Raw genomic sequence first — 15907 nt, forward strand, 5'->3', positions numbered from 1 at the left:
ATTAACAATAATTAAGAAAAAAAAAGTTCTTTTAATGATAAGTTTAATAAAAGAAAACATAAGAAATAAAACTGCAGATGGAAATAGTAGTAAAAACAACTAAAACCGATTAACTACGCTAAGTTTCTAGTATTAAATATCGCTCTATATAATCCATGATAAGTCATATATAAGAAAATAAACGATAATTGAATATCCCTTACAAGAAAAACCAGTCGTAAAGATCAGGTAAAATGATAAAGATATTACTTATATTAGATTACTATAAATATATGTTATAAGATAGAAATTCCACATAGTTTTTTAAGTGGAAATACTCGTGGCATCAAAAATTTATAACAGGAAGAAATTCCAGGATTTCAATATATTTTAAAGCAACTTCAATACGGATGTTACTGCTGATCAATCCTTTTCTTCTTCTTCTTTCTTCATCGATACTCTCACACATGCAAGAAACTCATCAGTTCCCATGTTTTCTATAATAAATCAGTTTATGTAAGAGATGCGATCTGTTTTAGTGTAGAATGCATTAGTTTCTCACACGTATCAAAAGAGAAAGGGGAGATGAATACTATAATGGTAAATGACTTAGACCCTTACATTATTGATCAGTTGTAGAGAACCATTAGTTAATGGACGGTTGAACTGGTTAGCTTTATGCAAAAATTCTTACCAGTAAACTACTTTTCATAACTGTTATTCTTTTAGTAATATTTTAAACTGAAGTTATATACATTTATCAAAATTTTATTATGATTATGTTTTTAAAAGAACGGAGAGGAAGAGAGAGACAGAGAGAAAGAGGGGGGAAATCAATAGATAACTTTTACGTTGTCAAGTGGAGGAGGAAACTAAATTGATGAAATTTTGATGGAAGAAAATAATAACTGTCTAATAAATTATTGATAAAACAACAAGAAATAAATCAATGTATCTTTAAACCATACAAAAATCTGTAAAATATTTTTGTATGGTTTATTTTTGTATTAATTCTTCTTCTTCTTCCTCTCTGACGTGATCCATTTGAATATATGCCAGTTTTAAATATCGGTTTTCTTGTCGATATATCTTAATTTTTTTTTTTACTTTCTTTCCTTATCAGATGTCTACGTATCTGTTACCAAGAGATAACGAATGATATGTATTGGTGATTTGCTAAGAAAATTCTTTTTCAAGTACTAATATATCATACTTACATTATATGAGCATATAAGCACGCATACTCCAGTATGATTCCTCTTCTTTTATCAAAAATTATTAAGAAAAATATATGTTTTAAAGGTTAATAATGGCTTTAAAACGTTTATGGATGTCTGATTTAACATCATTATATAATTAAAAAAGAACACGAGATAAGATACTGATGTTATAAGAATTAAGGGCAAGTACTAAATTACTTCGCATAACAAATCTGATAAATCCTTAGCAATTAGTAAAGAGTTTTGAAAACTTAAAATTTACTTCATAAATATTTCATTTTTTCTTTATTTCGTGTTGTTTTCGAAGAAGAAATTTTTCAATGACTCCACTATTAATTTTAATAAGGACGACAGAAGATCTTTTAGCGTTAAGGCATTTCTTCCAAGAAACACATTAACAATAAGCCTATTATGTAAAAATTTATTACTATTTAATTATTAATATTTTAATTTTTCTAAGAGATTTAAATGAAAAACAATCATACAAGTAAAACTATTTACTTACCGGAATTAATTATTTAAAAGTTTACGAGTAAAATAATATATACAAATTCTATAAGAGAAATTTATTGTGTAAAATTACTAATTTTAAATTAAATGGTTTAATTTTTATATAAAATTATTACAATTAAAGTCAATCCAACTTCATGTAATGGAGTTGATCTAAAGTATTTGGATCTATGTGATTCGAGATAATACAATTTAGTGTGTTGACCTGTCCAACAAACAATCACCATTCCTTAAGAGAAAAAAAAAACACTCATCAGTCCATAAAATGTCGTAGGATATCCTATTATCTAGGAGAAATGTTCAATTCTACACACAAAGACGTACACTTAGAATGAACTGATTGAGCTGTTGTACAAATGCTTGTTGATATGATTGCTGTCAACTAAACTTTACTTCCATTCCATTAAAACTTATAGAAATCCGTACAAATTTCTTAAGAGAATTTACTCCAGTAATTAAGATTTAAACGTTTTCTACTTGATAATTGTATAGCAAGTGTAGCGCATTAATGAGTATCATTAATGGAGATGCAAGGAAAAAAAAATTAATGAGTGGAGAAAGATACCGTCTATTGCTATAAAAGAAGCGAAGAACACAGTAAGTGATGCTGAAAGAACACTGTTAAATAAATAGGGGTGTACTTTACAATTAAAAAAAAAAGAAGAAGAAGTACAGCAACAACAGGGAAAAAAAAATCTGAAAGAAAAGGAGCTGCAAAAGATATTGATGAGTGAGATTATAAAGAATTCTAGTCAATATAATATAACTTTTAGAAGAAATTAAGAAGATTAATGATATCGAAAGTATAGATTAGTTTAAAATATTGGAAAGAAATTAATGTAATTTACAAAGGCATTCCTGTTGCATATAATGGAACATACACCAAGCTTAACACGGGGCTATTAATCTTCATTTTAGTAAGAATAAATTACTTCTAACTTTACAAATTAGGAATTTATAATATATACAGAACGGCCCGCTATGGAATCCAAAAATTTTGAAAAAGAGCAAATTTTCTTAGAGTAGGCCTCAATCTGAAGCCCGAAAAAAAAAAACCAACGTCTAACCGGTGGTGCGTTATAGTTTCATGAGGGCCAGGAAAATTTGATTTAGGGGCCCCCATGTACGGTGTCTTCGGGGAAAATTTTTCTTATAAAATATTAGTTTGGGGCCCCTTCTAGTGAGGGAACCAGGCAATTTGCCTTTTACTAACGTAGGATAACGCGCCACTGGTTTGAACCGATCCCGAGGGTTAAAAAGAAGGAAAAAAGAAAATACAATTTTCGAATTAACGGAATTGAATTCCTTCAATTGTAAATAAAATTCTAGATACGTTACAATTTATTAAATGTCACAAGATAATGATGATGACCACGATGACGATAACAATAATAATGTGGAGTTATCTTTATTTATTTTTGCAAGTCAAGCGCACGAATACACCCTTTCCCCTACCCCCACTATACACAATACTCTTCCATCTCTTTCGATGGTTCCTATTGAAAACCAGTAATGGAACCTGATGGAAACATCTTATTACATGGATTGCTGTAAGATAGGCAATATGATCTCTTAGACACTTCTGAGTAAAGAGGTTATAGAGGAAAAAAACTAACGGTATTGTATTGATGACGGTTGTCAACTTTATAATAGATGGAAGTAAATCTTTGAAGATTATAACTATCAGCAACGGAGATTTTTCAGTGAATTCTTCACTTTTCCGCCTTCCTAAGAAGGGGGGGGGAGAGAGAGAGAGAGAGAGAGAAATTTATTTGAAAGAAAAATATTCGAAAAATTCCCTTCCCCCCATTCAGAAGATTGTTGAAAATGAATTAGATTAAAATCTGAGGATTTATATTTCTGGTGACGTATCTATCATTTTTCATTATATTAAACTGTAGCAGGAAGGAGGAGGGGGAAAAAATCATTAATTTTTCCATCTTCAAAGTAATGTTTACTCAGTAGATAAACTCAAGATATATGTGTGCAGCAGCGCCTAATTCTCTTTATAGAAAACTTTTCGCCATTTCCTTAACTCGTTCTATTAACCAATCGTAGAGAGTATTAAATAAATTGTATAGAATAATAAAAATGGAAGATATAGATTGACCGTATATGATATACTACGAGTAAATAAAATAGAACTCAGATAAATTTAGGGAAAGTTCAACAAAACTGTAAGATAAACTCAGATCAATGTTGAAGACAATAAATTATCCTTGTATATCCTCTTTATCAGTACTTTCCAAACTTCTACAATGTTTGATAATAATGTATGGTGATGCGTTAGAAAATCAGTATTTTTTATTGTTTATTTAGAAAATTTAATTTTACGCCTTTTAAAAAACATTATTTATTTATTGTATTAATTTTATATATTAAAAAAATGTAACATAAATACATAAATTTACATAGTTAATGCACTATTTCTTTTTTTCGAATAAATCTTAACGCAGACACTCCAACTGCACTATTACGTAAATGTGCATACAGAAATGTGAAGAGAATACTTCAAACATATTGTAGATCCCTTTCGAATGATGAACAACAAGATTTCTTTTATCATTCCTTCTATATTTTCCCGAATTACATGGCAATACTATTAACCGCCGTCTGGGTTATACGTGATTCTAATGTTGATTCCCGAACTTCCTCCTCCTTTCCCACCTTTTCATATATATATATATATTTTTTAAATATGTTTTCTACACTTGATAACACAATTTTTCTATAAATTTTTATTAAAAATTATTGGATTGTAAAAATTATCAAGATAATTTCGATATTTTTAACAATAAAAACAACTTATGTATTCATTTCATCCGTCTGTTCCTTCTTTATATAAAACAAAATTTCTCAAAAACTGGAAGATTTAGAGAGATGAAATTTTCGTGGTACGTGATGAACATAATATTCTAGCAGAATTTCATGTCGAAATTGTATTATCAGCTATATAACCCCTTATTACAGCCTTAAATACACTGTTTGTCTGTCTGTCTTTCCTTAATCTCGAGAACGGAGTTAGATAGATGAACGAGATGACCAGATTTGGAAACCTTAGGGGAAGGAGGCCCCGATTAAGTATATAAGAACTTCCGGTGCATACAAGAAGTCACGTGATTTCAATTCAAATTATTTTCTTACAGTGGTGTTACATAGATGACTGGCATGACTGTTGTTATCAGGTTAAGTATGATGTACAGGGGCAAGAGACTACTAATGTGAGATCGAGTTAATTCATACTTTTTTTACGAAGGATTTTAAGATTTCAGCTCTCGTAACGTATTTTATAACGGTTGACAACGTAAAAATAAACTTAAAATCGTTGATAATAAACGTTTTTCTTCTTCGTCTTCGATTGGGAAAAATTTATTTATATATTTATTTTACAGAAATAACTTCAAGTAATTCAATAGAAAATCAGAAATAAGATAATCACAGTTGTCTCTCTCAACCCAGGAACCAATGTAAAAGCAGTAAAACGCATTACAGTTCCTTTATAGAAAATATCATCCATTCTTTAAAACATTTAAAGGAGAAAACTGATGACAACGATTGATTCCTTTGTTGAGCCACATTAGATTATTCTGAAGAATAGGAGGAAGATCAGCAGAGGCGTTTTTTTTTTCCTCTCCTGTTTTTTATGTTATAGAAAGTGATGAGTGATCGATAGAATCATAAAAAAAGGGGGAGGAGGAGAAGAGGGAGAAGAAGAGGAAGAGGAAAGAGAAGAGGTGGTTATCATGATTGAATACATTGGTTATGAAAGGTCTACATGGAATAGGTAACAAAATATCTCTTATTCGATTAATTGAATATCAAAATCGATTTAGAAGCGGATAAAATGTAATCAGCAGCAAAACAATATCATAAATGGTTTATGTCTGCATAACGAATCACTTAGCGAGAAATAATACACTTTGAGTAATGCGCTGCATATTCAATGAGGTGTTATTTTCCCCCCTTCTTCCTTCTTGAAAAATATAATAATCTATCGGTTATTCAAGAAAAAAAATATGAAGTATTTTCTTTTAAATTTATTCGAAACGTACGATGAAAATATCACAAGTGGCATCATTAGATCTCGACTCACATTACTTATATTAGAAAAAACGTTTGGGAAATTTTAATAATAATCTTTAAATTCGAATTTTCTTCAAGAAAATGTTTCCGTGTTGTTATTATTATTATTATTATTATTTAATTAATAATTCCAATTGTTTACTTATTTTATCGATCGTTCGTTCGTACTCATAATAAAAAAAATTTCCTCACTCGATCTCTCTTTCTTCTATTCTTTAGAGCAATCTTACTTGCTTCAACAAAGAAATCAATTTATTTTATAAAGGCCTACTTAATTAAACTTAAGCTATAGCAGAATTTTGCTTTAAAAAATCAATATAAAAGTAAGGAGTAATTTATATCTAGAATAAATATAATTTAGCAATTAAGAACAAAGAAATTTGCCTTATTTCTATGTTTAAGAATATAGAAAAATATATAATTAAACAACTGTAAATTGTTATATATAACTAAGGGAAAGTATTGCGATTGTCCCTCTACAAGAATTTTTGAACTCAGGGGTCCTTAAAATGTAAAGAAATTTAAAAAATTTGGGAGTTTTTCTGTATGTATGGATGTAGTGTATGGGGTGGGTCAACCTCTTTGGAGCTTAATAACTCCCGTGATTTTAATCGAAAATTTTTGAAATTTTGCATGGTGGTTCACGTGTTAAGGGGGTTCACTCTGTTAAATTTTGGTAGGTAAAGGTCAAGGGGGTGAGGAGATACGGGAGGTCACGTGTCATACCTCGAGTGGCGGTGGGACTTGATTAAGATTTTATTCGTTATTACCATTTACAAATTTTATAAAACTCATCTGTATCCTAAAAATTAATAATACAAAATACATCAGATGGCGCCACACATAATTTTAACTATTTTGCCGGATAAGTTACGCAAATCATTGCTGGATTATTTTTTTATATTGTAATAAACATGCTGAATGGCTGCCAACGTTATTAACAATAAAAATCTCTAACCTTAAATTTTATAAACTATAAATAAACGATTTGATATAGAAAAAAATGTTTTTAAACTTTATTTTTATACAATATCGTTATAAATTGGAGGGGAAAAAAGTCGAAATTTTTAACAACTTTTAAAGTTATTGTTAAAGTTAATCAACTCATAAACGTTGTTTCGTAGGAGGAGGAGGAGGAAGAGGAGAGTGAGAGAAAAGGAAAAAAGAAAAAAATTTAATAACAATAGAAAGTTGTAGACTGAGGAAAGAACTGATTAAAACCCAGTGAAGAACTTCAGGCTAAGATTCTAGACATCGTTAAAACGAGGTTGCTATAAATAGACCTAATGAAACTTGGAAAAAATCTATTGGCTTTCGACAATTAGAAGATACTTTCACTTAGGCGATTCTTGCTTTGAAACTCATCCACGATGTGTTAACACGGTTTCTTGGTTCAATTAATTTCAAATTGGTTTAGTAACCTTTCAGTTCTTAATAGTTTAAACCCTTTAATCTATATCACTCAACGTCCATTCAAATAATCTCGAATGGTAAATGGATATACAAGTGGTAATGAGTTTATTTCGTTATTTCTTACCACTCTTATTAATCACCTCGTTTAGATAAATTTAACGTATAGTTTTTTATTTAATTTATTTTATGAATTGCTTCTCTTGCATTTACTGATTCACATGCAATTATCCTGTAATGTCGATCGTTGTTTTCGCACCATTGGCACACTAAACTCTCGACAGTGAACATTGTAACTCACGTAGTAAACAAAGTCCAATTGGGAGCAATAACTAACCACTGAACTGAGATAGAAACAAAAATTGGCCATTTCTTTCATCCTTTTCGATTTTACCATAGATATATATAATGGTCTTTGCACTTATCCACAAAGGATCTTTTGTATTTTCTTCTTCGTAAAGATATAAAAAAATCTCTTATAAATTGGTTGTATCTTTGCATAATTAAGAAGAGACAAAGCTATTATTATCTTCTTTAAAAAAATAAAGAAAGGAAGAAACTTTTATAAAGATCACATATCCAGAAAATGTTAAATGATCTGTATAAGTCTCCTGAAAGTCGGGAGGTCACTAAAGCAAAATTAGTTAACTTCTCAACATCATTTGCCAATTCTTGAAGGATATTCCCTTGAGTCTTGTCAATAAATGACAGGAATTTTTGTAAAGTTTCGAGATCATATCATTAGTTTAAATGAAAAATTATATGTTTATATATATATATATATATTAAAGTAAATCAATAAGTTTAAAATAGGAGAAGAAATAATGTCGATCTATAGGTGTTAGATGCAATACTGGAAATTAGATTCTCAAAAACTCAGCATCAATTTAGAAAAACTGCACATCATCTTCACTTTATTACGAAGTTATCTTCCTCTCAGATTTACTAAATTGATAGGAAAACAGAAAAAAATTATATATATATTTTCTTTCTTTCGTCCTAACTTCTTGATTTAGTATCAAGTTTTTTTTCTGTTTTTGCTCCCATTCTAGAAAACCGGTCAGTAAATTTTTGAATGATTAATCTTCCATTTTTATCTCCAAAAACTATGCCAATGTCATTGATAATTTTACTTTCAGAATATTGTCAAGAAATGACTTTAATTTTTTTTTTCTTTTCTTTTTTTTAATATTAATGTGCTGCTTAATGAAATTCCAAGCTCATACATAATTATAAAGGTAATAACAATTTATGTGCTTTTTTTTGTAGAAGAAAATCAAGAAAATAAGAGTAAAATTTAAGTGTTTTCACATAAAATATAGGATTAATTTTCTTGCAAATTTCATAGAAGAAAAAATATCTGGCAATGAGTTGTGTAACTTTCTCGGTTAAAAAAAGGTTAAAATTGTATATAACGCCATCTTTTGTGAGATTTTTTTATTAAAAACTTTTTTATATTTTATTGAGGATAGAGATGAGTGTTATATATTAAAACAAACAAATTGGAAATGCTAATAATGAGTAAAACCATAAAGTCTAACCCCCATTCGAGATATGACACATGATCCTCTCTATCTCCCAATCACCTCGACCTTTAACCACCAAAACTTAACAGCAGCAAACCACCTAATACCCAAACCTCCCTGCAAAATTTCAGAAATTTTACAATAAAGACACAGAAGTTATTAAGTTTCAAATTGGGTGACATCCATACATACAGATAAACCCCCCCAATGTGTTTGCATTTCTCTATGTTTGAAAGTTCCCTTAATCCAAAAGTGTAAAAATCTTTAGGGGGAGGGTCACTTTCTTGTGTTATATGAAAGTAAAACAGTATAAATAATCAAGAATTTCGTGTATAGAGAATAGCATGCAAAACGAACATTTCATCAATGAATTGTGTGTAAACCATAACTTTTTTTTATCGTGCTGTTGCGTACATTAACACTTGGGAATTTGAAACACGTGTTTAATTTCTTTCTCAGAAAACTTCATTTTTTGGGGGGTTAAATATATAATATACTTTATATTAAGATAATTCACTTTAACTTGATTCAAAGATGGCACATCACCCCCAACACCACTTCATCCTTTTTCTGAATGAGATGATGCTCGCTAGAACTGTTACGAGGATGCAAAGTCGCTCTACTCTCATCAGTTTATCTGTAATAAATTACTTCACCAGAAGTAGAGCGTGACGGACAGATTCACGTGAAAAAAAAAAGTCAAGCATATGTGCCGTACAGTAAGTAAGCAGTTATTTTCGTTACACGGTGTATAAAATACACTGTTTCCTCGGTGATTTTTATATAAATTTATTATATTTTTTTTTATTAAGGAAGCTGTCAATGTTCTAATGCCATTATCGATGATACAGAAGCGTAGATGTGATGCTGATTACCTAAAAGGGGAATGGATAAATCTAGTGTTGTAAGAGTGCAAACTCTTTGAAGATTTTTCATCACGCAATTGTTAAATTTTATCTAATATTTCGTGCAGATTACGTACTAAAACGATGACGTGCAATGCTTACTACACCGTTTCCTTTCTTTTAAATATAACTTTTAATTTTAATTATTATAAAATTTAAAAATTAACACAACGTCATTATTCACGTAACAATTACCGTCCACTATCTACAACGGTTATACGTTACGCTCTATTTCAACAAAAATATACGTAACAGAATAATTTAATCCAATGAGTTACGTTTCTACACGAAGGAGGAATTACTTGAAATTATTATATTAAAATTTAAGTAATTTATAATAAAATGGCCACCATTTAAAAGGCGAGAGAACAGAAGCCAAGTGTTTCTTGTGTTCGAAACAATTGAAAAATTGTTAAATTTATAAATTAATTAATATAAAAAAATATAAATATAATTATTTTTACAGTATAATACATCGCAGACAATAGCATTTATATATATATATGTATAAGAGGAGATGGGTAACATCTGTTTGACTTATAAAAACCCAACCATAAAACCTGCATCATCAGGAACGAAATTGTTCTATGCATGGCTTATATCAAATAGTCATAACGTGTAATTTCATTGGACGAATAGTTTGTGACATCATTTATGACCGTGACAACACAGTCGTTAGAGGTTCGAGATCGTAAATGAAATGACTCCAAACAAAAGCAGATGTTTAGAATTCGAATTAAAAATGGCAAATAAGCAATGAATGTTATAAGTTTTATTTTTTGTTAATTTCTAAAAGTATACACGTTGGCCAAATATTTTTAAATGTATATAATTTCCATTCTTTCTTTGTTGTGTTTTCTACGGTCCTTATGACAAAATTTAACGGCCGGGGGGGGGAGTATACGCTAATAACTACGTGTAAAAATCACAAATTTTATAAAGCTTCGGTACTGTTTCGCGTGTAAGATGAGGTTAATTTATAATAAACATATATAAAAATTTCTTATATAAAAATTACTCCTACGGGGTGGCCCAAAAGTCAGTTGACCTCGTTCAGTTCTGTCCCGAGTAGAAATTGTAAATCGCGCTTTAAAAAAAAGTGCTTATTCAGCGGTTAAATAAGGCAATAATTTAGTTTCTACAGCAGTTAACTGACTTTTGAGCAACCCTCTAAGTGCGTAATCAATACAAAGTCGACTCCCCTATAACACTGTTGATTATTCCGTTTTATATGAATTCCATGTTGTACGAGTCACTTAGATTTTACAAATATGTTTACCGGGCTGTGAACGGCTCACGTATTTGTAAAATCTAAGTGACTCGTACAACATGGAATTTATATAAAACGGAATAATCAACAGTGTTATAGGAGGGTCGACTGGTATATATATAAATAGTTGATTACGTTAAGCGTATTTAATATTAATTAATTTAACATAAAATCGAAAATTAGTGAAGTTTTTTTTTATTCATTTATTATACGTGGCCCAAAAATGAGTTAACCGAGATACGAACGAATTTAGTCGGGAAAGTCAACTGACTTTTGGGCCACCTGTATTTTATAACTATTAAAGTTACATTCGAATAAATTCGAATTTAAAATATATATTAATTTATAATATCAGGAATGAATTAGTTTTTTTTTTAAATACATGGCGTCCCAAAAGTCGGTTAACCGAGAAGTAGGCGAATGTAATCGAACTGGTTAACCGACTTTTGGGCCGCCTTTTATTTGTTTTTATAGAAGTTATATGTATTGTAGAACAGTACATACATAAATTATAAAAATTTAAATAAATAAATAAAAATTAACTTTACCTCTAGAAATTTATCGTGTATGAACCGATGTACTAATGACGTTTTTCCACATTTGTTATCACCCACGAGCACTATTTTACAATTGTATTCTTCCATTGTAAATATTCTGGACCAGTCCAATTAACGAACTGTTTTTTTTTTTTAATATGGACGGAATGAGAAGATAAAAAATTGATACCCTACAAAAAAATTTTTTAAAAATTAAAATAAAATAAATAAATAAATACAGCAAAACCTGTGTAAACCGGAATCACATGTTATCGTATACTTTATCTGTTTTAGACAGGTTTTTTAAGTAAGAAAATCGCTCAGTTCCGATGGATTTTCCTGTCTTATTTAGTTTCCGTTTTACACAGGTTTTTAACACAAAATCGCTGAGTTTCAAATAATTTTTCCGTTTTAGACAGGTTTTTAACATACGAAAATCGCTCAGCTTTGAATAATTTTCCGTTTTACACAGGTTTTTAACATAAGAAAATCGCACAGTTCCGAATAATTTTCCTGTCTTATACAGTTTCCGTTTTACAGAGGTTTCTAACAGAAAATCGCTGTTTCGAATAATTTTTCCGTTTTAGACAGGTTTTTAAAATTGCACAGTTCCGAAGAATTTTCCTGTCTTATTCAGTTTCCGTTTTACAGAGATTTCTAACAGAAAATCGCTGTTTCGAATAATTTTTCCGTTTTAGACAGGTTTTTAAAATTGCACAGTTCCGAAGAATTTTCCTGTCTTATTCAGTTTCCGTTTTACAGAGATTTCTAACAGAAAATCGCTGTTTCGAATAATTTTTCCGTTTTAGACAGGTTTTTAAAATTGCACAGTTCCGAAGAATTTTCCTGTCTTATTCAGTTTCCGTTTTACAGAGATTTCTAACAGAAAATCGCTGTTTCGAATAATTTTTCCGTTTTAGACAGGTTTTTAAAATTGCACAGTTCCGAAGAATTTTCCTGTCTTATTCAGTTTCCGTTTTACAGAGATTTCTAACACAAAATCGCTGAATTTCAAATAATTTTTCCGTTTTAGACAGGTTTTTTAAGTAAAAAAATCGCTTAGTTCCGAAGAATTTTCCCGCTTTAGACAGGTTTTTAACATAAGAAAATCGCTCAGTTTCGAATAATTTTCCTATATTATTCCGGTTCCGTTTTGGACAGGTTCTTTTTTTAACATAAGAAAAATATCGCTCGGCTCCGAAGAATTTTCGTTTTGGACAAGTTTTACTGTAAATAATAAAATTAATCATGAGCTATATTTATCTTTATTACATTTTATAACAGTTATACAAGACTTTTAATTATTAACACCTGCTGAAATTTATAAAAAAATATAAATATAATTATTTTTACAGTATAATACATCGCAGACAATAGCATTTATATATATATATGTATAAGAGGAGATGGGTAACATCTGTTTGACTTATAAAAACCCAACCATAAAACCTGCATCATCAGGAACGAAATTGTTCTATGCATGGCTTATATCAAATAGTCATAACGTGTAATTTCATTGGACGAATAGTTTGTGACATCATTTATGACCGTGACAACACAGTCGTTAGAGGTTCGAGATCGTAAATGAAATGACTCCAAACAAAAGCAGATGTTTAGAATTCGAATTAAAAATGGCAAATAAGCAATGAATGTTATAAGTTTTATTTTTTGTTAATTTCTAAAAGTATACACGTTGGCCAAATATTTTTAAATGTATATAATTTCCATTCTTTCTTTGTTGTGTTTTCTACGGTCCTTATGACAAAATTTAACGGCCGGGGGGGGGAGTATACGCTAATAACTACGTGTAAAAATCACAAATTTTATAAAGCTTCGGTACTGTTTCGCGTGTAAGATGAGGTTAATTTATAATAAACATATATAAAAATTTCTTATATAAAAATTACTCCTACGGGGTGGCCCAAAAGTCAGTTGACCTCGTTCAGTTCTGTCCCGAGTAGAAATTGTAAATCGCGCTTTAAAAAAAAGTGCTTATTCAGCGGTTAAATAAGGCAATAATTTAGTTTCTACAGCAGTTAACTGACTTTTGAGCAACCCTCTAAGTGCGTAATCAATACAAAGTCGACTCCCCTATAACACTGTTGATTATTCCGTTTTATATGAATTCCATGTTGTACGAGTCACTTAGATTTTACAAATATGTTTACCGGGCTGTGAACGGCTCACGTATTTGTAAAATCTAAGTGACTCGTACAACATGGAATTTATATAAAACGGAATAATCAACAGTGTTATAGGAGGGTCGACTGGTATATATATAAATAGTTGATTACGTTAAGCGTATTTAATATTAATTAATTTAACATAAAATCGAAAATTAGTGAAGTTTTTTTTTATTCATTTATTATACGTGGCCCAAAAATGAGTTAACCGAGATACGAACGAATTTAGTCGGGAAAGTCAACTGACTTTTGGGCCACCTGTATTTTATAACTATTAAAGTTACATTCGAATAAATTCGAATTTAAAATATATATTAATTTATAATATCAGGAATGAATTAGTTTTTTTTTTAAATACATGGCGTCCCAAAAGTCGGTTAACCGAGAAGTAGGCGAATGTAATCGAACTGGTTAACCGACTTTTGGGCCGCCTTTTATTTGTTTTTATAGAAGTTATATGTATTGTAGAACAGTACATACATAAATTATAAAAATTTAAATAAATAAATAAAAATTAACTTTACCTCTAGAAATTTATCGTGTATGAACCGATGTACTAATGACGTTTTTCCACATTTGTTATCACCCACGAGCACTATTTTACAATTGTATTCTTCCATTGTAAATATTCTGGACCAGTCCAATTAACGAACTGTTTTTTTTTTTTAATATGGACGGAATGAGAAGATAAAAAATTGATACCCTACAAAAAAATTTTTTAAAAATTAAAATAAAATAAATAAATAAATACAGCAAAACCTGTGTAAACCGGAATCACATGTTATCGTATACTTTATCTGTTTTAGACAGGTTTTTTAAGTAAGAAAATCGCTCAGTTCCGATGGATTTTCCTGTCTTATTTAGTTTCCGTTTTACACAGGTTTTTAACACAAAATCGCTGAGTTTCAAATAATTTTTCCGTTTTAGACAGGTTTTTAACATACGAAAATCGCTCAGCTTTGAATAATTTTCCGTTTTACACAGGTTTTTAACATAAGAAAATCGCACAGTTCCGAATAATTTTCCTGTCTTATACAGTTTCCGTTTTACAGAGGTTTCTAACAGAAAATCGCTGTTTCGAATAATTTTTCCGTTTTAGACAGGTTTTTAAAATTGCACAGTTCCGAAGAATTTTCCTGTCTTATTCAGTTTCCGTTTTACAGAGATTTCTAACAGAAAATCGCTGTTTCGAATAATTTTTCCGTTTTAGACAGGTTTTTAAAATTGCACAGTTCCGAAGAATTTTCCTGTCTTATTCAGTTTCCGTTTTACAGAGATTTCTAACAGAAAATCGCTGTTTCGAATAATTTTTCCGTTTTAGACAGGTTTTTAAAATTGCACAGTTCCGAAGAATTTTCCTGTCTTATTCAGTTTCCGTTTTACAGAGATTTCTAACAGAAAATCGCTGTTTCGAATAATTTTTCCGTTTTAGACAGGTTTTTAAAATTGCACAGTTCCGAAGAATTTTCCTGTCTTATTCAGTTTCCGTTTTACAGAGATTTCTAACACAAAATCGCTGAATTTCAAATAATTTTTCCGTTTTAGACAGGTTTTTTAAGTAAAAAAATCGCTTAGTTCCGAAGAATTTTCCCGCTTTAGACAGGTTTTTAACATAAGAAAATCGCTCAGTTTCGAATAATTTTCCTATATTATTCCGGTTCCGTTTTGGACAGGTTCTTTTTTTAACATAAGAAAAATATCGCTCGGCTCCGAAGAATTTTCGTTTTGGACAAGTTTTACTGTAAATAATAAAATTAATCATGAGCTATATTTATCTTTATTACATTTTATAACAGTTATACAAGACTTTTAATTATTAACACCTGCTGAAATTTAAAATAAAACCCTTTGAAATTTGTTTTATTTTAAAATGTCAGCTGATGTAATTTTTTTAAAATGCCATTATAATATTATTTATTTTGTTAAAAGTTTTTATAGTTATTAATTCACAAAATTACCAACTTCGTTTTTTTTAAATAATAGTTTAAAAATTTATTTCATTTTATTGAATAATACAGGCAAATTAAAGAATATAAGTGTCATCTCCCCGTTAAATAGTTAATTTAAAAAAGAAGTTTTATAATGGTAGAGCATAAGTTAGTTAACTGAAATATAGGTAAAGTTTATTAACTCAGTTAACTGACTTCTAGACATTCCTCTTATATACAGGGTGTAGTGTATAAAATGTGTAGTCACAGTTGGTGAATGTTATTGTATAAAAACAAAGGAAAATGTCTAATCGACTTGGAAACAAACATCTTTCTTTTAACAGAAGTCCCTTAAAG

At 29.7% G+C, this 15907-nt stretch overlaps 1 protein-coding gene across 4 annotated transcripts in view; it reads right to left on the reverse strand.

The window, feature by feature from the left end:
- The window catches only part of LOC111624093 (rho-related GTP-binding protein RhoE-like), a 55501-nt gene that overhangs the window by 17435 nt on the left and 22159 nt on the right, over nt 1-15907 (reverse strand). For 3 of the 4 annotated variants that reach the window (XM_023366875.1, XM_023366873.1, XM_023366874.1), the window contains exon 2: nt 14147-14325. In XM_023366875.1, the coding sequence (XP_023222643.1) occupies nt 14147-14242 (96 nt within the window). In that variant the 5' untranslated portion in view covers nt 14243-14325. Of the gene's footprint in view, nt 1-11451; nt 11641-14146; nt 14326-15907 lie in introns of those variants that run through there. The other variant, XM_023366871.1, reaches the window with a different exon arrangement.

Source organism: Centruroides sculpturatus, unplaced genomic scaffold, assembly GCF_000671375.1.
Source record: "Centruroides sculpturatus isolate CEXI.00-Female unplaced genomic scaffold, Cexi_2.0 scaffold298, whole genome shotgun sequence".
In the NCBI taxonomy this organism is placed as follows: domain Eukaryota; kingdom Metazoa; phylum Arthropoda; class Arachnida; order Scorpiones; family Buthidae; genus Centruroides; species Centruroides sculpturatus.